This window comes from Bombina bombina, chromosome 2, assembly GCF_027579735.1.
Source record: "Bombina bombina isolate aBomBom1 chromosome 2, aBomBom1.pri, whole genome shotgun sequence".
NCBI classification, from domain to species: Eukaryota; Metazoa; Chordata; class Amphibia; order Anura; family Bombinatoridae; genus Bombina; species Bombina bombina.
The window spans coordinates 307087239-307110005 of record NC_069500.1 but is presented as its reverse complement, the minus strand read 5'-3'; the positions used below and the strand labels follow the sequence as shown (position 1 = coordinate 307110005).

The 22767-nt window shown below is 39.3% G+C and overlaps 1 protein-coding gene across 1 annotated transcript in view; it reads left to right on the top strand.

Moving 5' to 3' along the window:
- Positions 1 to 22767, top strand: part of ALDH7A1 (aldehyde dehydrogenase 7 family member A1) — a 299657-nt gene that overhangs the window by 63600 nt on the left and 213290 nt on the right. The window contains exons 10-11 of the mRNA XM_053701625.1: positions 657 to 698; positions 2356 to 2450. Of these exons, the coding sequence (XP_053557600.1) occupies positions 657 to 698; positions 2356 to 2450 (137 nt within the window). The remainder of the gene's footprint in view (positions 1 to 656; positions 699 to 2355; positions 2451 to 22767) is intronic.

Genomic DNA, 22767 nt, shown 5'->3' with positions numbered 1-22767 from the left:
CTGCTGTGGGTGATCCTCTTGCAACTTCCTGTTGGGAAGGAGAATATCCCACAAGTAATGGATGATCCGTGGACTGGATACACTACAAGAGAAATACATTTATCAGGTAAGCATAAATTATGTTTTTAGAATGCTGGAAACGGAGAACAACTTTGTTTACCAAATTTTAAAAAAATCTGAAATTTTGCATGTGTATACTTATAACAAAGGATTCCTAGTTTATTTGATCATTTAAGAATGTGTTTAACCAAGACATCTTCTTCCTTTTTTTTTTTTTTTTTTTTTTCTTTTGGGTGATAAATTAATTCTTCTCCTTTTTATGTACACATTGATTTGACCACATAAGGAGACTCTTCAGCTTTCAACAGATATTGTTTATACAAACTAAATGTATTACCCATTCAGGATTTGTTTCCTTGAGCACAAGTCCTGTAACAGAGCAGATAAAAACAAGCATTGATAGAAATAATGAAAACACCATTGTAAAATGTGTGGAAGAAGAATCCTAAAACACAATGCATGGAATATATTTCATTAGAGGTGTTGGGGACAGATACAGTAAGGATATTCTAGAATGGCTGGGAAATGTAAAGGCTTAATGCAGGGTCATAATATTGCATACATTTTCCATGTAACCGTTAATATTTATTTTATAGGCCGCAAATTGTTGGAACTCGGTGGGAACAATGCAATTATTGGTAAGATACAAATATATATATGCCGTACACTGTTCTAAATCTCCTAGTATGTTAAGATTATGTGTCACACATACAAAAGACTGTTTTCATGGTAATAAAATGAGTATATAAGGACACTGTTAAGTTTTAAATACTCAAAAGCTTCAGATGTGGGTTTGATTTATTTGCTCTGCTCATGGCAGACTCTCATGCCCTCTTTAATAGCATCTTCTACATATATTCTAAATTGTATTGTTCTCTGTAACATCAGTCTGCCTAACTAAAGGTTAAAGTAAATCCTAGCATTTTTGAAACGCTAGGATTTACCATTGCAACAAATAAAAGGGGACTTTCAGTCATGAAGTATAAAATACTTCATGCTGAATGTTCCTTTATTTGTCTGCAGCGTTCGCCATGCTGAGCACCTCTGGCCTCCCATGGCAGAACACTATTTTATCAATGAGGTTATCTTAGCTAATAGCGTGCTAGCTATAATCCAGCATAATGTCAGGTTAGGCTATTGGCTAAGAGGTTGGAAACGTCACCTCACTGGAAAAAAGTGTTCTGCTGCGGGCGGAACACTTCAGATGACCTCTTTTTTTTTTATACTGATCATCTTACCAACAAGATGGTAATCTAACTGCACCAGGGTTCTTCACATAGTCTATATTGCTTTGTTCGTTTTAGTAGGTTTGATTATGCGCTAAGGGCAGTGCTGTCAAAAGCAAAAATCAAATGGAAACCTAAATTATTAATCACAATAGTTAATTTGCATTGAGATATTGTATGACTAGATATGGGGTTTGATCATTCTTAGCACATTGAAGCAGATTAGCCCTTTTCATTGTTGATCTGATAATTGTCAGACATTTTCATTGTTTGTACATTGCAGCATTTTTTTTCATGTGATCTCTAGAAAAACATACTGACAATACTGGCCAGAAATCATCTTCTAAAAACAAGCCCGAGATTGTGATAAAACCCATTGTGAAGTAGAAGACTGATGTATCTGTTCCTAGTTGTGTATGTTTCAAATGGCGTTATCGATTTTACCTTTTTGTATTTAATTTGAGCTGACAGCTGTCACACAGAAACCAGGAACTCAAGGATATGTTTCCATTTCCTATAGTTATTTCTCTTCATTTTGTTCTTCCCTATGTTTCTCTTCTCTCACATACACTTCTTACCAGGAAGTCCGACCCATACTCTTTGGAATCTGCCCGAAATAAAAACTTTTCAAAGGAAACCCTGCTTTTTGCTCAGTAGCTTTATACAAATTGTGACACATCACTTCTCCATCCCATGCCATTACAGATGTTTGTTTCAAACCTCCTGTATCAAAACTATATTACTCTTTTCTAAGCACTGATACCAAATAATTGTGCCTTTTTCTAAATAGTATAAAGGAAATTATTTAAAAAAACTAATCTATTTTACTATCTATTAAAACGCTGTCCTCTGCCTGTTCAACTGCCCATGATCTGCTGTATTTTATAATGATCTATAACATTAGTGCATTTCCTCTTTGGTGGTACATTTATTGAAAAAAGATTTATTAAAACTACTTTATTTCTTCACCTGGCAGTATAAGTAGTTTAGGCAGCTTGCATAATTTTTCATTGCGTAATGTAATTCCTACCTTCATTTGCTTTAATTGGATTAAATTGTCTTTTTCTAGTGTTTGAAGATGCAGATCTTAACCTTGTCACTCCTTCAGTTCTTTTTGCTGCTGTTGGTACAGCAGGACAGAGATGTACAACAGCCAGGCGACTGGTAAGAAACCATTCAGAACATGTGTGTATGTATGTGTGTGTATATATATATATATATATATATATATATATATATATATATATATATATATATATATATATATATATATATATATATATATATATATATATATATATATATATATTAAAGGAACATAGTAACCAACAGCACTGTGTATAGTAATGTCACAGTCAGTGATTGTGTACTTAAAATGGAGCCTAGATACTGGCATGGGAGTGAGGCAGTCCGGTGATGCCTAGTAAAACGCCCCTATGATCCTATATTCTCAAAGGAAACAGAGACACGTTCACATAGCATAATAATGTAGAGAATAGGCTTTATGTGAAGGAAACTGCAAGGTACTCACACTTTTAAGAGCTATAATAGCTCAAAGACACTGATTTTCAAACCTGTCCTCAGGTCTCCCTAACAGGTTATTTTACCTACTTTCATCCAAGGTAATCTTGAAAACCTGGCCTGTTGGGAAAACCAGTGCTCTAAGATAATGGCACAATAACAATAATCCACAGGATGACAGGAACATTCTTCTTCTAGGAACATTCTTCTTCTAGGAACATTCTTGTTCTAAAATGTATTAACAACTCTTGTTACATTAAAACATTAAAAATATTAAGAATGACAACATCTGGGTCCAAATTAAAAGAACTATTGTTTTCATACACAGTGCACATAAATATCTTAGGTTTACTACATTTTTGTTGTAATATTTATTTAGATGTGTGATTTTACTTTATTTTAATAAAGCGTGCAGGGTGGATTTGATTGAAATCAAATTGATTTAAATTATGATTTAAACCACTAGCATTAAGACTCCCATTTAAATAAATTTAAATCATGGTTTTCTACATAGCAGAAATTCCCAGTAGTGGCGGGGGTTAAAAAAAAATAAAGAACATTTTCTTTCTAAGGTGGTTATAGTCCACCAAAATATTTACTAATGGGAATTGATCTCCTGGCAACCATGAGGAAGCAAAGACACCCTACAACAAAGCTTTAAAATCCCTCCCACTTCCCTCTCTCTCCCAGTAGTTTTTTGCCTCGTCTAGGAGAAGGCAAGGATAGAGGTGCTTTGGATTTTCTTTGAAGAATCCAAAGGTTTCCCTCAATGGATAGTTCCTAGAAGAGAGGGACATAGCAGAGTACTGGGTGTGCAATGTTAATCTCTTCTCAGGAGTTGTGGTCACAAACCTGCCACTGGTGTTGCTGGGAATGTTCCTTAGCCTCCTCCTGCTGGACCATGAGGATATACTACCTCAATATATCCTCTACTGTTAGTTACAGTACTGGACGGGCTCCTACTGTATTCTCAGGATCAGTATCTGGGTAAGAACAGTGGAGTGGGCCAGTTTCTGAGTTGGTACCCACATGTCTCACACATCCCTTAGGTTAATCAGATGTACTTTATGTACAGTATTTAATATCCAGGAACAGCAGCAGCACACACTAGACAACCCTGTCACATATTTAATCTCAGTAAATTTATTATGTAGTGTGTTTGTGCACAGGGTAGACTGTGCGGACAGAAATGGTTTGAGTATTTCCTAGAAGTGTGTTGTTTGACGAACTTATCGACTTTTATCCACTTCTCTGCAGTTCAGTTTCTATCTAGTGGGATTTTCTCTCTGAATCAACGGAGTGGTGAGTCCTCAGCAGGGCTGAGCTTGTTGAAGTGCCGGAGTAATTTTTTTTATATAGATATTATTGTTTAGACCTGCTTTTGACAAAAAAAAATAAAATAAAAGTTCCCTTTCAGAAACATCTGTCTCTCAAGATAATGTTGTCCATGCCATGCCTCAGCTTTCCCCTCTAACTTCACAAGCTTTAGCAGTGTCACAAGCAGTACCCTGCGGTTCCTCTTAACATCCTCCTGGGGGTGTCTATTTACCAGGAGATTTTGCTGCGCAGATAACTTCTGTGGTTTCTGCTGTTTTATTAACTTTTCCTGTTGCTGGTAAGCGCAAGAGGAAATCTAAAAATATTTCAGTTAAGAGGGGGTTTTGAATCCACTAAAGCTGTCTGATGAGGATGATACCTCAGTAGCTTCTGAAGGTGAAATATCAGACTCTGATTCTGTGGTGGAAATGTCTACAGATACAGAGGAGGTTTATTTTAGATGTAAACTAGAATACCTCTGATTACTTTTAAAAAGAGATACTTACTGCACTTTAGGTACATACAGTTTTTTCCGTATCCTCATTGCATGCTGATATCAGTAACACAGACTTATACAGTATATATATTACTATGTCTCTGTTATGCACTCTGCTATACTGTTTAGTGCCTGGTGTATGTATCTCTGCAGGGGGATGATTTGAGTATATGTAATCATATACTTTTCTCCTGTTCATATTTTCATTTTCTTATTTCTGCTCTGCAGATATCTTCTGGGATTTCATGCATGTTTCTTATTGCAACATGTAATATACTGAGGATTGGTGTTTTGTAGTTTCCTTTGTCCTCTTTATTTTCGGGAGAATGAGATTTTCTCAGTAAAAGGTTTTTGTTTTTCTTTGGGAATGATTAATTCATGTTTTTGGTGAATTGATTTGTGACTCTAGCTGTTTGAGTTCAACAGCGCAGGTGTTTTTCTCTTGATTGTGTCTTTATATAACATCACTCATATCTTATGCTGAAGTGTGTTTATATAGGATCTTCCTCCTGTTTGTGACCTTTCATGAGGTCTGAGATATAGATTAGGGATTATCTTCTGTTGTTTTTTTTTTAGTTATCCCTATGTTTCGAGTCTATTATATCTGATTTTTGTGATAAACGGAATGTCTATCTCTCTTGTCTTCCAGACATTTTCTTGTCCCATATTTCTGCAGTAGCATTTATGATACACCTTATCATATGCATATTATCTTTTGCCTGCTGTGCATATTAAAATATGTTCTTAGGGATATAAGTGTTTATCTCTGTTTTTCTGCAGTAATAATTATGAGAGATTGTTATAAACACAATCTGCTAATTTCTCCTGTTAAGTGTAGTTAGTCCACGGGTCATCCATTACTTATGGGATATTAACTCCTCCCTAACAGGAAGTGCAAGAGGATCACCCAAGCAGAGCTGCTATATAGCTCCTCCCCTCTACGTCACACCCAGTCATTCTCTTGCACCTAACTAATAGATCGGATGTGTGAGAGGAGTATGTGTGAGAGGAGTGTGGTTATTAAATTTAGTTTTTTATTACTTCAATCAAAAGTTTGTTGTTTTAAACAGCACCGGAGTGTGTTGTTTCTTCTCAGGCAGTACTAGAAGAAGAATCTACCTGAGTTTGTGTATGATCTTAGCGGACGTAACTAAGATCCATTTGCTGTTCTCGGCCATTCTGAGGAGCGAGGTAACTTCAGAACAGGGGACAGCGGGCAGGGTTCACCTGCAAAGAGGTATGTTGCAGTATATTATTTTCTAAGGAATGGAATTGACTGAGAAAATACTGCTAATACCAATATAATGTAAGTACAGCCTTAAATGCAGTAGTAGCAACTGGTATCAGGCTGTTATGTATGTATGTTGGCACTGAAGTATTTCTGGGGAATGGCACTTCACTAAGAAAATACTGTATACATATAATTCATAGCCTTTCTGCAGTGATAGCGACTAGCAACAGGCTTTTATTATTATTTAATATATTTAAAACGTTTACTGGCAGGTTAATCGTTTTTCTCTCTGAGGTACTTGGTGAAAAATTTATGGGCATTATTTTCCACTTGGCTGTCGTTTATTTTGAATAAAATCAGTTTACTGAGCTTTCCCACTGCTGTATTATGAGTGGGAGGGGCCTATTTTGGCGCTTTTACTACGCATTAAAAATTCAGTCACAGTCTTCCTTATTCTCTCTGCATGATCCAGGACGTCTCTACAGAGCTCAGGGGTCTCCAAAACTAGTTTGAGGGAGGTAATCACTCACAGCAGACCTGTGAGACTGTGCTTTGACTGTGATAAAAACGTATTTATTTTATTTGTTATTTGTTTTTTGGTATTAAGGGGTTAATAATCCATTTGCTAATGGGTGCAATCCTTTGCTAAATTAATGCATTTCATATGAAAAATTGATTGCTATAACTAAACCAGTTCATTGTTATCTCAATGTGACAGTTTTTTTGTGTGCTTCTTAAAGGCACAGTAACGTTTTTTTATATTGCTTGTAAATTCATTTGAAAAGTATTTTCCAAGCTTGCTAGTCTAATTGCTAGTTTGTTTAAACATGTCTGACACAGAGGAATCTCTTTGTGCAATATGTTCAAAGGCCAAGGTGGAGCCCAATAGAAATTTATGTACTAATTGCATTGATGCTACTTTAAATAAAAGCCAATCTGTACATGTTAAGAAAAATTCACCAGACAACGAGGGGGAAGTTATGCCGACTAACTTGCCTCACGTGTCAGTACCTGCATCTCCCGCTCAGGAGGTGCGTGATATTGTAACGCCAAGTACATCAGGGCGGCCATTACAAATCACTTTACAAGACATGGCTAATGTTATGACTGAAGTTTTATCTAAATTACCAGAACTTAGGGGTAAACGAGACCACTCTGGGGTGAGAACAGAGTGCGCTGATAATGCTAGGGCCATGTCTGATACTGCGTCACAATTTGCAGAACATGAAGACGGAGAGCTTCATTCTGTGGGTGACGGATCTGATCCACATAAACCGGATTCAGACATTTCAAATTTTAAATTTAAGCTGGAGAACCTCCGTGTATTACTAGGGGAGGTGTTAGCGGCTCTGAATGATTGTAACACGGTTGCAATCCCAGAGAAAATATGTAGGTTGGATAAATATTTTGCGGTACCGACGTGTACTGACGTTTTTCCTATACCTAAGAGACTTGCTGAAATTGTTAACAAGGAGTGGGATAGACCCGGTGTGCCTTTCTCACCCCCTCCTATATTCAGAAAAATGTTTCCAATAGACGCCACCACACGGGACTTATGGCAAACGGTCCCTAAGGTGGAGGGAGCAGTTTCTACTTTAGCTAAGCGTACCACTATCCCGGTGGAGGATAGCTGTGCCTTTTCAGATCCAATGGATAAAAAATTAGAGGGTTACCTTAAGAAAATGTTTGTTCAACAAGGTTTTATATTGCAACCCCTTGCATGCATTGCGCCTGTCACGGCTGCGGCGGCATTTTGGTTTAAGTCTCTGGAAGAGACCCTTGACACAGCTCCATTGGATGAGATTACACACAAGCTTAAAGCCCTTAAGCTAGCTAATTCATTTATTTCTGATGCCGTGGTACATTTAACTAAACTTACGGCTAAGAATTCCGGATTCGCCATTCAGGCGCGCAGAGCGCTGTGGCTAAAATCCTGGTCAGCTGATGTGACTTCTAAATCTAAATTGCTTAACATACCTTTCAAGGGGCAGACATTATTCGGGCCCGGTTTGAAAGAAATTCTCGCTGACATTACGGGAGGTAAGGGCCATGCCCTGCCTCAAGACAGAGCCAAACCAAGGGCTAGACAGTCTAATTTTCGTTCCTTTCGTAACTTCAAGGCAGGAGCAGCATCAACTTCCTCTGCTCCAAAACAGGAAGGAACTGTTGCTCGCTACAGACAAGGCTGGAAACCTAACCAGACCTGGAACAAGGGCAAGCAGGCCAGAAAACCTGCTGCTGCCCCTAAGACAGCATGAAGTGAGGGCCCCCAATCCGGAAACGGATCTAGTAGGGGGCAGACTTTCTCTCTTCGCCCAGGCTTGGGCAAGAGATGTCCAGGATCCCTGGGCGTTGGAGATCATATCTCAGGGATATCTTCTGGACTTCAAAACTTCTCCTCCAAAAGGGAGATTTCATCTTTCAAGGTTGTCAACAAACCAGATAAAGAAAGAGGCATTTCTACGCTGTGTACAAGATCTTTTACTAATGGGAGTGATCCATCCGGTTCCGCGATCGGAACACGGACAAGGGTTTTACTCAAATCTGTTTGTGGTTCCCAAGAAAGAAGGAACCTTCAGACCAATATTGGATTTAAAGATCCTAAACAAATTCCTAAGAGTTCCATCGTTCAAAATGGAAACTATTCGGACAATCTTACCCATGATCCAAAAGGGCCAGTACATGACCACAGTGGATTTAAAGGATGCCTACCTTCACATACCGATTCACAAAGATCATTACCGGTATCTAAGGTTCGCCTTCCTAGACAGGCATTACCAGTTTGTAGCTCTTCCCTTCGGGTTAGCTACTGCTCCAAGAATCTTTACAAAGGTTCTGGGTTCTCTTCTGGCGGTACTAAGACCACGAGGAATATCGGTAGCTCCGTACCTAGACGACATTCTGATACAAGCGTCAAGTTTCCAAACTGCCAAGTCTCATACAGAGTTAGTACTGGCATTTCTAAGGTCACATGGGTGGAAAGTGAACGAAGAAAAGAGTTCTCTATTGCCACTCACAAGAGTTCCCTTCTTAGGGACTCTTATAGATTCTGTAGAAATGAAGATTTATCTGACAGAGGTCAGGTTAACAAAACTTCTAAATGCTTGCCGGGTCCTTCATTCCATTCCACACCCGTCAGTGGCTCAATGCATGGAGGTAATCGGCTTAATGGTAGCGGCAATGGACATAGTACCCTTTGCACGCCTGCATCTCAGACCACTGCAACTGTGCATGCTAAGTCAGTGGAATGGGGATTACTCAGATTTGTCCCCTATGCTGAATCTGGCTCAAGAGACCAGAAATTCTCTTCTGTGGTAGCTCTCTCGGCCACATCTATCCAAGGGGATGCCCTTCAGCAGGCCAGATTGGACGATTGTAACAACAGACGCCAGCCTGATAGGTTGGGGCGCTGTCTGGAATTCCCTGAAGACTCAGGGATTCTTGGACTCAGGAGGAGAGTCTCCTTCCCATAAATATTCTGGAATTAAGAGCAGTTTTCAATGCCCTTCTGGCTTGGCCTCAGTTAGCAACTCTGAGGTTCATCAGGTTTCAGTCGAACAACATCACGACTGTGGCTTACATCAACCATCAGGGAGGGACAAGGAGTTCCCTAGCAATGATGGAAGTCTCAAAGATAATTCACTGGGCAGAGTCTCACTCTTGCCACCTATCAGCGATCCACATCCCAGGCGTGGAGAACTGGGAAGCGGATTATCTAAGTCGCCAGACTTTTCATCCGGGGGAGTGGGAACTTCATCCGGAGGTTTTTGCCCAAATACTTCGGCGTTGGGGCAAACCAGATCTGGATCTCATGGCGTCTCGCCAGAACGCCAAACTTCCTCATTACGGATCCAGGTCCAGAGACCCGGGAGCGGTTCTGATGGATGCTCTGACAGCACCTTGGGTCTTCAACATGGCTTATGTGTTTCCACCCTTCCCGATGCTTCCTCGATTGATTGCCAGGATCAAACAGGAGAGAGCATCAGTGATTCTAATAGCGCCTGCGTGGCCACGCAGGACCTGGTATGCAGATCTAGTGGACATGTCGTCCTGTCCACCATGGTCTCTACCTCTGAGACAGGACCTTCTGGTGCAGGGTCCTTTCAAACATCCAAATCTAATTTCTCTGAGGCTGACTGCATGGAGATTGAACGCTTGATTCTATCAAAGCGTGGATTCTCGGAATCAGTGATTGATACCTTGATACGGGCTAGGAAGCCTGTAACTAGGAGAATTTACCATAAAATATGGCGCAAATACTTGCATTGGTGCGAATCCAAGAGTTACTCATGGAGTAAGGTTAGGATTCCTAGGATATTGTCTTTTCTACAAGAAGGTTTAGAAAAGGGTTTATCCGCTAGTTCATTAAAGGGACAGATCTCAGCTTTGTCCATCCTTTTACACAAACGTCTGTCAGAAGTTCCAGACGTTCAGGCTTTTTGTCAGGCTTTGGCCAGGATTAAGCCTGTGTTTAAAACTGTTGCTCCACCATGGAGCTTAAACTTAGTTCTTAACGTTTTACAGGGTGTTCCGTTTGAACCCCTTCATTCCATTGATATCAAGCTGTTATCTTGGAAAGTTCTGTTTTTAATGGCTATTTCCTCGGCTCGAAGAGTCTCTGAGTTATCTGCTTTACATTGTGATTCTCCTTATCTGATTTTCCATTCAGACAAGGTAGTTCTGCGTACTAAACCTGGGTTCTTACCTAAGGTAGTCACTAACAGGAATATCAATCAAGAGATTGTTGTTCCTTCATTGTGCCCTAATCCTTCCTCAAAGAAGGAACGACTTCTGCACAATCTGGACGTTGTCCGTGCCCTGAAATTTTATTTACAGGCAACTAAAGATTTTCGACAAACTTCTTCCCTGTTTGTCGTCTATTCTGGACAGAGGAGAGGTCAAAAGGCTTCGGCTACCTCTCTCTCCTTCTGGCTTCGTAGTATAATACGTTTAGCCTATGAGACTGCTGGACAGCAGCCTCCTGAAAGAATTACAGCTCATTCTACTAGAGCTGTGGCTTCCACTTGGGCCTTTAAAAATGAGGCCTCTGTTGAACAGATTTGCAAGGCTGCGACTTGGTCTTCACTTCACACTTTTTCCAAATTTTACAAATTTGACACTTTTGCTTCTTCGGAGGCTGTTTTTGGGAGAAAGGTTCTTCAGGCAGTGGTTCCTTCCGTGTAAAGATCCTGCCTGTCCCTCCCGTCATCCGTGTACTTTTAGCTTTGGTATTGGTATCCCATAAGTAATGGATGACCCGTGGACTGACTACACTTAACAGGAGAAAACATAATTTATGCTTACCTGATAAATTCCTTTCTCCTGTAGTGTAGTCAGTCCACGGCCCGCCCTGTTTTTTATGGCAGGTCTAAATTTTAAATTATTCTCCAGTCACCACTGCACCCTATAGTTTCTCCTTTCTCGTTTGGTTTTCGGTCGAATGACTGGGTGTGATGTAGAGGGGAGGAGCTATATAGCAGCTCTGCTTGGGTGATCCTCTTGCACTTCCTGTTAGGGAGGAGTTAATATCCCATAAGTAATGGATGACCCGTGGACTGACTACACTTAACAGGAGAAAGGAATTTATCAGGTAAGCATAAATTATGTTTTTTTGTGTACTGAACAATTTTGAATGTATGTTTTGAAATTTTCTGTCTCATTGTTTATCTTTCTCTATACAGTACTCCATAGGAAAGAGTTGGCAATAAGCTTTCTATTTGCTTATCCTAATCCTTTTCCGCTGTATTTGCATTATTCTGCTGTGCAGGTATAGGCTTATTATTAGAAGGGACTATTACCTTTTAGTTGTACTTTTTTTTCCAATATAAGAAGCTCTTTTGAGTATGTTATAAGCACTTTTTAAGGAGGGTTAGATTTTTTTCCTTCTCCTTTCAGTAGAAATATATATTCCCTTGGTAAGGGAGATGTGGTGTGGAGGTTAGCTATGCCGCTTTTGAAACAGTAGTTTATGGGTTTGAACCCAATTAAAGCTACGGTTTTATCATCTGGGGTATGCTTACGGTTACAGCTAGCATTCCTATGCAGAGGTTTTTTTAAATTTCGCAGTCTTCTGCTTATGTTTCCTTTGTATAAAGTACATTCTAAGGACATTTTAACATTTCAATATATTTTTCCTCTATCTATAGTAGAGGTATATAGATGCTATTGTTTTAAGCTTTCTTTAATATCTGCCTTTAGTGATAACTTTTTATCCCTATCTTATTTGCAGTAGTTGTTCAACCTGGTTTTTGTTATAACCTTTGCGTCTGCTTATCATATTTTTCAAACTTATTACAAGGCAATATTGCATTATTTCCTTGATATTGGCTGGCATCAAGTACTCGGGGTGATTACTTTCATTGCAACAGCGGTAGTAGCCTGGAGTTAACTTAGCTGCCTAGCAGGAGTAAAGTTTGCAGTTCGAGATCATCTGCAACTACTTGTACATTGATGAGTTCTCATAACTATTTTTACTTAGGCTACCTTGGAAATTGTTTTTCCTTCTTTAGCCCGATGGTAATCCTCTGCTGGAATGGTTTCTTGATCTCTATTCTATCCTTTGCTAAGCTTAAAGGCGGTGTATACAGCAATGATATGGCGTATAGGGATGTCTGCCTAACAGCAGGCTTGACGGCCTATTTTTAGACGTTATCTGATGTGAAGAAATCAGGAGTATGTACTATTAAGTATCCGTAATTCTTCATGGCGTCAGATACTCAAGAAGAAAAATAGCTATGTTTCCTGCCTTGAAATTGAGGACCACTCCGGCCTCTACTGGGGGATGGTCCTAGCCTACCCGATAGAGGTCTCTCTGTCCTGGTTGCGCTTTCAGGTTTATCGGTTTCAAGGCAGTATTCTTCTTGATATTGTTCTGGGAGAATGTCTCTACAGAGGTCATCCTCATGGTTGGGAAGCAGTTGGGGTCCATTGGGAACTCTGGAGATTTCCACTCATTCGGAGTCTCTGTCCTTTCAAATTTATAGGGAATCTCCATTGTGGCTCAGTGGTTGCCACAGCTGCCTAACAACCAGAAGGTTGAGAGATCAAATCCAGCGGATTTCTAATGAGATTTCTTTATGCTGAGAGCTTGAGTCCAGACCCTGTTAGTCTGGTACCTTCTAGGTTCGGTCCAGTTGATCTGATTTCAATATGAAATCTGTTTTTGGGGGATTTATGTCAACCATCAGAAAGGAACATATAGAGTTCCTTAGCTATGATAGGGGTGACTTGCAAGTTTGTGGGTGGAGTCTCTTTTCTACCACTTTTATGCTTCCCTTTCCAGGTGTGATCTACTGGAAAGAAGATCACTGAGCAGGTAGTTCCCTTCGAGGCTTTAGATTGCTTCTTGACTAAGCTCCTAGTTTTCTAGTTCGGATCCAGGTCAAGAGATCCACAAGCAGTTTTGGTGAGCTTTCTAACAATTTTAGAAATTTTAAATCTAAATTTATTTTCCTTCCATAAGGCAGGGAGAGTCCATGACTTCATTCCTTACTGTTGGGAAATACAACAACTGGCCACCAGGTGGAGGCAAAGACACCCCAGCCAAAGGCTTAAATATTCCTCCCACTTCCTTTATCCCCCAGTCATTCTTTGCCTTTTGTCACTATTGGAGGTGGCAGAGAAGTGTCAGAAGATTTGTATTTGGAAGAGTTGTATGGGTATGTTCCCTTCGAGAAAGGACTGGAGTTTTAAGTAATCATGTCAACCTCTCAGTGAGAGTATTGATGAAAGTTAGAGTCTGGAGATGCAGGGAAAGTTTTTTGTTTTTTTTTGCGAACCCATCCAGACTGTCTCTAACAGCTCCTTAGCAATCAGTGTTGACAAGTTTCACTGCTTGCTGCTACACACTCAAGTCCATGTCAGAAGCGCTGCGGCAAGACTGTCACACTTGAGAGGCTGTGCCTGTTCCACAGCATGGATCCTGGAGGGTAAGACTTTATTTATTTATTTATTTATTTATTTATATATATATATATATATATATATATATATATATATATATATATATATATATATATATATATATATATATACATTTTAAAATGCTATACAGGGTCACAGTGTGGCCCCTTTTATACTTTGATAGGATCAGGACCTTCAGGGAGATTATTTGAACAGTTTGGGGATTTATATCTGCTTAATGTGAGTTGTTGTTTGTTGTGTTTTCTTTCATGTAATTAGCAAGAGTCCATGAGCTAGTGACGTATGGGATATACATTCCTACCAGGAGGGGCAAAGTTTCCCAAACCTCAAAATGCCTATAAATACACCCCTCACCACACCCACAATTCAGTTTTACAAACTTTGCCTCCTATGGAGGTGGTGAAGTAAGTTTGTGCTAGATTCTACGTTGATATGCGCTCCGCAGCAAGTTGGAGCCCGGTTTTCCTCTCAGCGTGCAGTGAATGTCAGAGGGATGTGAGGAGAGTATTGCCTATTTGAATGCAGTGATCTCCTTCTACGGGGTCTATTTCATAGGTTCTCTGTTATCGGTCGTAGAGATTCATCTCTTACCTCCCTTTTCAGATCGACAATATACTCTTATATATATACCATTACCTCTGCTGATTTTCGTTTCAGTACTGGTTTGGCTTTCTACAAACATGTAGATGAGTGTCCTGGGGTAAGTAAGTCTTATTTTCTGTGACACTCTAAGCTATGGTTGGGCACTTTATTTATAAAGTTCTAAATATATGTATTCAAACATTTATTTGCCTTGACTCAGAATGTTCAACATTCCTTATTTTTCAGACAGTCAGTTTCATATTTGGGATAATGCGTTTGAATTAATCATTTTTTCTTACCTTCAATTTGACTCTTTTTCCCTGTGGGCTGTTAGGCTCGCGGGGGCTGAAAATGCTTCATTTTATTGCGTCATTCTTGGCGCAAAAAATCTTTTCTGTTTCCGGCGTCATACGTGTCGTCGGAAGTTGCGTCATTTTTTGACGTTCTTTTGCGCCAAAAATGTCGGCGTTCCGGATGTGGCGTCATTTTTGGCGCCAAAAAGCATTTAGGCGCCAAACAATGTGGGCGTATTATTTGGCGCCAAAAAATATGGGCGTCTCTCTTGTCTCCACATTATTTCAGTCTCATTTTTTCTTTGCTTCTGGTTACTAGAAGCTTGTTTATTGGCATTTTTTCCCATTCCTGAAACTGTCATTTAAGGAATTTGATCAATTTTGCTTTATATGTTGTTTTTTCTCTTACATATTGCAAGATGTCTCACGTTGCATCTGAGTCAGAAGATACTTCAGGAAAATCGCTGTCTAGTGCTGGAACTACCAAAGCTAAGTGTATCTGCTGTAAACTTTTGGTAGCTATTCCTCCGGCTGTTGTTTGTATTAATTGTCATGACAAACTTGTTAAAGCAGATAATATTTCCTTTAGTAATGTACCATTGCCTGTTGCAGTTCCCTCAACTTCTAAGGTGCAGAATGTTCCTGATAACATAAGAGATTTTGTTTCTGAATCCATCAAGAAGGCTATGTCTGTTATTTCTCCTTCTAGTAAACATAAAAAATCTTTTAAAACTTCTCTCTCTACAGATGAATTTTTATATGAACATCATCATTCTGATTCTGATGACTCTTCTGGTTCAGAGGATTCTGTCTCAGAGATTGTTGCTGATAAATCTTCATATTTATTTAAAATGGAATTTATTCGTTCTTTACTTAAAGAAGTACTAATTGCTTTAGAAATAGAGGATTCTGGTCCTCTTGATACTAATTCTAAACGTTTAGATAAGGTGTTTAAATCTCCTGTGGTTATTCCAGAAATTTTTCCTGTTCCTAATGCTATTTCTGAAGTAATTTCCAGAGAATGGGATAAATTGGGTAATTCATTTACTCCTTCTAAACGTTTTAAGCAATTATATCCTGTGCCGTCTGACAGATTAGAATTTTGGGACAAAATCCCTAAAGTTGATGGGGCTATTTCTACCCTTGCTAAACGTACTACTATTCCTACGTCAGATGGTACTTCGTTTAAAGATCCTTTAGATAGGAAAATTGAATCCTTTCTAAGAAAAGCTTATCTGTGTTCAGGTAATCTTCTTAGACCTGCTATATCTTTGGCTGATGTTGCTGCAGCTTCAACTTTTTGGTTGGAGACTTTAGCACAACAAGTAACAGATCATGATTCTCATAATATTATTATTCTTCTTCAGCATGCTAATAATTTTATCTGTGATGCCATTTTTGATATTATCAGAGTTGATGTCAGGTTTATGTCTCTAGCTATTTTAGCTAGAAGAGCTTTATGGCTTAAAACTTGGAATGCTGATATGGCTTCTAAATCAACTCTACTTTCCATTTCTTTCCAGGGTAACAAATTATTTGGTTCTTAGTTGGATTCCATTATCTCAACTGTTACTGGTGGGAAAGGAACTTTTTTACCACAGGATAAAAAATCTAAGGGTAAAAACAGGGCTAATAATCGTTTTCGTTCCTTTCGTTTCAACAAAGAACAAAAGCCTGATCCTTCATCCTCGGGAGCAGTTTCAGTTTGGAAACCATCTCCAGTCTGTAATAAATCCAAGCCTTCTAGAAAGGCAAAGCCTGCTTCTAAGTCCACATGAAGGTGCGGCCCTCATTCCAGCTCAGCTGGTAGGGGGCAGGTTACGTTTTTTCAAAGAAATTTGGATCAATTCTGTTCACAATCTTTGGATTCAGAACATTGTTTCAGAAGGGTACAGAATTGGTTTCAAGATGAGACCTCCTATAAAGAGATTTTTTCTTTCCCGTGTCCCAGTAAATCCAGTGAAAGCTCAAGCATTTCTGAATTGTGTTTCAGATCTAGAGTTGGCTGGAGTAATTATGCCAGTTCCAGTTCTGGAACAGGGGATGGGGTTTTATTCAAATCTCTTCATTGTACCAAAGAAGGAGAATTCCTTCAGACCAGTTCTGGATCTAAAAATATTGAATCGTTATGTAAGGATACCAACGTTCAAAATGGTAACTGTAAGGACTATCTTGCCTTTTGTTCAGCAAGGGCATTATATGTCCACAATAGATTTACAGGATGCTTATCTGCATATTCCGATTCATCCAGATCATTATCAGTTCCTGAGATTCTCTTTTCTGGACAAGCATTACCAGTTTGTGGCTCTGCCGTTTGGCCTAGCTACAGCTCCAAGAATTTTTACAAAGGTTCTCGGTGCCCTTCTGTCTGTAATCAGAGAACAGGGTATTGTGGTATTTCCTTATTTGGACGATATCTTGGTACTTGCTCAGTCTTTACATTTAGCAGAATCTCATACGAATCGACTTGTGTTGTTTCTTCAAGATCATGGTTGGAGGATCAATTTACCAAAAAGTTCATTGATTCCTCAGACAAGGGTAACTTTTCTGGGTTTCCAGATAGATTCAGTGTCCATGACTCTGTCTTTAACAGACAAGAGACGTCTAAAATTGATTTCAGCTTGTCGAAACCTTCAGTCACAATCATTCCCTTCGGTAGCCTTATGCATGGAAATTCTAGGTCTTATGACTGCTGCATCGGACGCGATCCCCTTTGCTCGTTTTCACATGCGACCTCTTCAGCTCTGTATGCTGAATCAATGGTGCAGGGATTACACAAAGATATCTCAATTAATATCTTTAAAACCGATTGTACGACACTCTCTAACGTGGTGGACAGATCACCATCGTTTAATTCAGGGGGCTTCTTTTGTGCTTCCGACCTGGACTGTAATTTCAACAGATGCAAGTCTCACAGGTTGGGGAGCTCTGACGGCACAAGGAGTTTGGGAATCCCAGGAGGTGAGATTACCGATCAATATTTTGGAACTCCGTGCAATTTTCAGAGCTCTTCAGTCTTGGCTTCTTCTGAAGAGAGAATCGTTCATTTGTTTTCAGACAGACAATGTCACAACTGTGGCATACATCAATCATCAAGGAGGGACTCACAGTCCTCTGGCTATGAAAGAAGTATCTCAAATTCTGGTTTGGGCGGAATCCAGCTCCTGTCTAATCTCTGCGGTTCATATCCCAGGTATAGACAATTGGGAAGCGGATTATCTCAGTCGCCAAACGTTGCATCCGGGCGAATGGTCTCTTCACCCAGAGGTATTTCTTCAGATTGTTCAAATATGGGAGCTTCCAGAAATAGATCTGATGGCGTCTCATCTAAGCAAGAAACTTCCCAGGTATCTGTCCAGATCCCGGGATCCTCAGGCGGAAGCAGTGGATGCATTATCACTTCCTTGGAAGTATCATCCTGCTTATATCTTTCCGCCTCTAGTTCTTCTTCCAAGAGTAATCTCCAAGATTCTGAAGGAATGCTCGTTTGTTCTGCTGGTAGCTCCGGCATGGCCTCACAGGTTTTGGTATGCGGATCTTGTCCGGATGGCCTCTTGCCAGCCGTGGACTCTTCCGCTACGACCAGACCTTCTGTCGCAAGGTCCTTTTTTCCATCAGGATCTCAAATCCTTAAATTTAAAGGTATGGAGATTGAAAGCTTGATTCTTAGTCAAAGAGGTTTCTCTGACTCTGTGATTAATACTATGTTACAGGCTCGTAAATCTGTATCCAGAGAGATATATTATAGAGTCTGGAAGACTTATATTTCTTGGTGTCTTTCTCATCATTTTTCTTGGCATTCTTTTAGAATTCCAAGAATTTTACAGTTTCTTCAGGATGGTTTAGATAAAGGTTTGTCCGCAAGTTCCTTGAAAGGACAAATCTCTGCTCTTTCTGTTCTTTTTCACAGAAAGATTGCTAATCTCCCTGATATTCATTGTTTTGTACAAGCTTTGGTTCGTATAAAACCTGTCATTAAGTCAATTTCTCCTCCTTGGAGTTTGAATTTGGTTCTAGGGGCTCTTCAAGCTCCTCCGTTTGAACCTATGCATTCATTGGACATTAAATTACTTTCTTGGAAAGTTTTGTTCCTTTTGGCAATCTCTTCTGCCAGAAGAGTTTCTGAATTATCTGCTCTTTCTTGTGAGTCTCCTTTTCTGATTTTTCATCAGGATAAGGCAGTGTTGCGAACTTCTTTTGAATTTTTACCTAAAGTTGTGAATTCCAACAACATTAGTAGAGAAATTGTGGTTCCTTCATTATGTCCTAATCCTAAGAATTCTAAGGAGAAATCGTTACATTCTTTGGATGTTGTTAGAGCTTTGAAATATTATGTTGAAGCTACTAAGTCTTTCCGAAAGACTTCGAGTTTATTTGTTATCTTTTCCGGTTCTAGAAAAGGCCAGAAAGCTTCTGCCATTTCTTTAGCATCTTGGTTGAAATCTTTAATTCATCTTGCCTATGTTGAGTCGGGTAAAACTCCGCCTCAAAGGATTACAGCTCATTCTACTAGGTCAGTCTCTACTTCCTGGGCGTTTAGGAATGAAGCTTCGATTGATCAGATTTGCAAAGCAGCAACTTGATCCTCTTTGCATACTTTTACTAAATTCTACCATTTTGATGTATTTTCTTCTTCTGAAGCAGTTTTTGGTAGAAAAGTACTTCAGGCAGCGGTTTCAGTTTGAATCTTCTGCTTATGTTTTTCATTAAACTTTATTTTGGGTGTGGATTATTTTCAGCAGGAATTGGCTGTCTTTATTTTATCCCTCCCTCTCTAGTGACTCTTGCGTGGAAAGATCCACATCTTGGGTAATCATTATCCCATACGTCACTAGCTCATGGACTCTTGCTAATTACATGAAAGAAAACATAATTTATGTAAGAACTTACCTGATAAATTCATTTCTTTCATATTAGCAAGAGTCCATGAGGCCCACCCTTTTTTTGTGGTGGTTATGATTTTTGTATAAAGCACAATTATTCCAATTCCTTATTTTATATGCTTTCGCACTTTTTTATCACCCCACTTCTTGGCTATTCATTAAACTGAATTGTGGGTGTGGTGAGGGGTGTATTTATAGGCATTTTGAGGTTTGGGAAACTTTGCCCCTCCTGGTAGGAATGTATATCCCATACGTCATTAGCTCATGGACTCTTGCTAATATGAAAGAAATGAATTTATCAGGTAAGTTCTTACATAAATTATGTTTTTTTGTTTGTTTGTTTTTTTTAGACTTATAGGCTGTGTGTTTTGGCTTAGAACAAACAGGTTTCACTTTTGTTTTGAAGTGTTGCGCAGCTTATAATAGCTTGGAGCCCTTTTTCATAGCAGGGGAATTTCTGTCTTACGTACCACATGACCGGGTGCGTTCTCTTTCATTTCCTAAGATCCTGCTGCAGAAGGATAGCATTTTTCACTGTTAGCTGTCTGGGTCTAGGAGGTGGTGAGTGTCCCAGCTATTGAGAGTATTATGGTGCCGTTTTTTTTTTTTTTTAAATAAGTGTTGTTTTGTTTTGTTTTTTATTGTCCTTCTGTGGGTATATACAAAGCTATGGAGTACTTTGATACTACATTAGAAGGTTCCACTCCTTCTGTACTAATTATAATTCCTGTTTATATTGTGAGGAGGCTGTGGTTTGTCCACCTGCTCAATTTTGTTCCATTTGACTAAACACTGTTTTAAAGTATAAGAAGGGAGACAAGCCTACTAATACTCATAGCGCTATTAGACCTTCTGAGCCGTTTACTTCTCAGGAATCTGGGTCCCGAGAAATTACTACCCTCTACATTACCCGCTACACATGCAGTTCCCCAGGGCTCAACTAATCCTCCATCTGGAGGGGGCTTTTTTCCAGCGGACTTTACAGCGCAGTTACAATCTTGCCTTACCTCGCTCTAACAAACACAAGAGAAAGGTTAAACATAGTTCTCCTGACCTAGAGTCATCTAAATATTTGTCGGATTTAGCTACTATATCCCAGCTTTCCGATGATGAGTTAACCTCTGTAGCTTCAGAGGGTGAACTCTCTGAGTCGGGGACTTCAGTTACTAAACCTCTTTCGGCGGAGAAAACCCTCCTTTAGATTAAAAATTGAGCATCTGCGTTTTTTATTAAAGGAGGTTCGGTCTACGCTAGAGATTCCAGAGGCTACACTCCCCGAGGAGCCTGAGATCCCTAAATAAGATGGGGTTTACGAAGATAGGAAGGTCCCTCTGACTTGTTCTGCTCCAGTTAGGATGGCGAACATTATTAGTAACAAATGGGAAAGAGTAGGAACTACTTTTTCCCCCTTGTCTACTTTTAATTTTTTTTTTTACTGGTCTCTGACTCTCAATTAGATTTGTGGGGCTCCATCCTGAAGGGGGGGATGGCGCTTTCTCCACGTTGGCTAAGCATACTACTATCCCTCTGAAAGATAGTTCTTCAGCCCAAGAGTACTTGGAAGCCCACTCACTCCTGGAAAAGGTCCAAACAGACTAAGAAGCCCGCTGAGAACAAATCGTCATGAAGGGGTGGCCCCCGATCCGGAATCTGATCGAGTAGGGGGCAGACTGTCTTTTTTTTTTTCAGACGCTTTGTTCCAGGATGTACATGATCCTTGGGTCCTGGAGGTTGTATCTCAAGGATACAGGATAGGATTCAAGTATCATCCGCCTAGGGATTTTACTTTAGGGAATCTGGGGGCTAACATCATGGGATCAGCCTCAGAGACACTGTCTGCTCCGGCCTCATGTATGCCTATTGTCAAGTAACAGAGTGGCTGGACTGTGGTATTGTGTAAATCACCTCCTATACAAAATCTTGAGTTGGCTAAATGTTTGTCAAAAAAAAAGTTTGGGGACTACATAGCTATAGTTTCATACCATTTCCTTTCTTAGAGATGTATGACTTTTTTTTTTTCCCCCGGCTAGGTTCCTTGACAATTTTATTTTAAGGGTCAACATTGGCTATGTTACTAGTTAAGGCTTACATAGTTAGTGTATGTCTTGGACCTAGTATTGTGGCTGGCGGCCAAGGCCGTGGAGAGGCTAAGACACTAATTTATGTTCATGAATCATTAAAGGGCCACTGTAAGTAAATATTTTCTATGCCTGTTACTAACTAACTACCCCAAATACGCTTTTTATCAATAGAATTTCATTAACATATCTCTACCGTATATCAGAAATCTTGTCTGCAAATGTAATTGTTTTCCAAACCCACTCCGTGGGTATCCTTTGCTCTGTACCAATCCGTTTACAATACCTAGGTTTCAAAATGGCGCTTTAAACACAAAGTTATTGGTTTAAGTATTTTGAACATGCAGTGCTGAAAATAGTGGGCAGGATAACGTGACATCATCGGCGAATAAAAGATATAACTTTTAGAACATTATGAAACTTCGTTTTGGAGAAAATATAGGTCAGTAGGTTTTAATTAATGTTTATTAACTTTAATATGTTAGTTGTTTAGCTTAAAAATTATAACAGAAAGTAATCCTTTAATCCCTTTTTTTTTTTTTTTTTTTTAAAACATGTTTTTAGTGAACTGTCCATAACCATTGTTGGCCACTAGGGGGACATATAACTATATCAGAAGATGCAGTTGCATAACTTTGGGGGAAACATTTAGTGAAACCTGTTGTTTTTTTCATACTCCTAGTCTTAAAATATTGTAGTCCACCTTGTATTCTCATCCCATTTCCCACTTTACACTAATACCACCCTATCTTGCATTAGTAGGCATTGCTCCCGCAATACCCTTTATAACATACAGGGAGTGCAGAATTATTAGGCAAGTTGTATTTTTGAGGATTAATTTTATTATTGAACAAAAACCATGTTCTCAATGAACCCAAAAAACTCATTAATATCAAAGCTGAATAGTTTTGGAAGTAGTTTTTAGTTTGTTTTTAGTTATAGCTATTTTAGGGGGATATCTGTGTGTGCAGGTGACTATTACTGTGCATAATTAGGCAACTTAACAAAAAACAAATATATACCCATTTCAATTATTTATTTTTACCAGTGAAACCAATATAACATCTCAACATTCACAAATATACATTTCTGACATTCAAAAACAAAACAAAAACAAATCAGTGACCAATATTGCCACCTTTCTTTGCAAGGACACT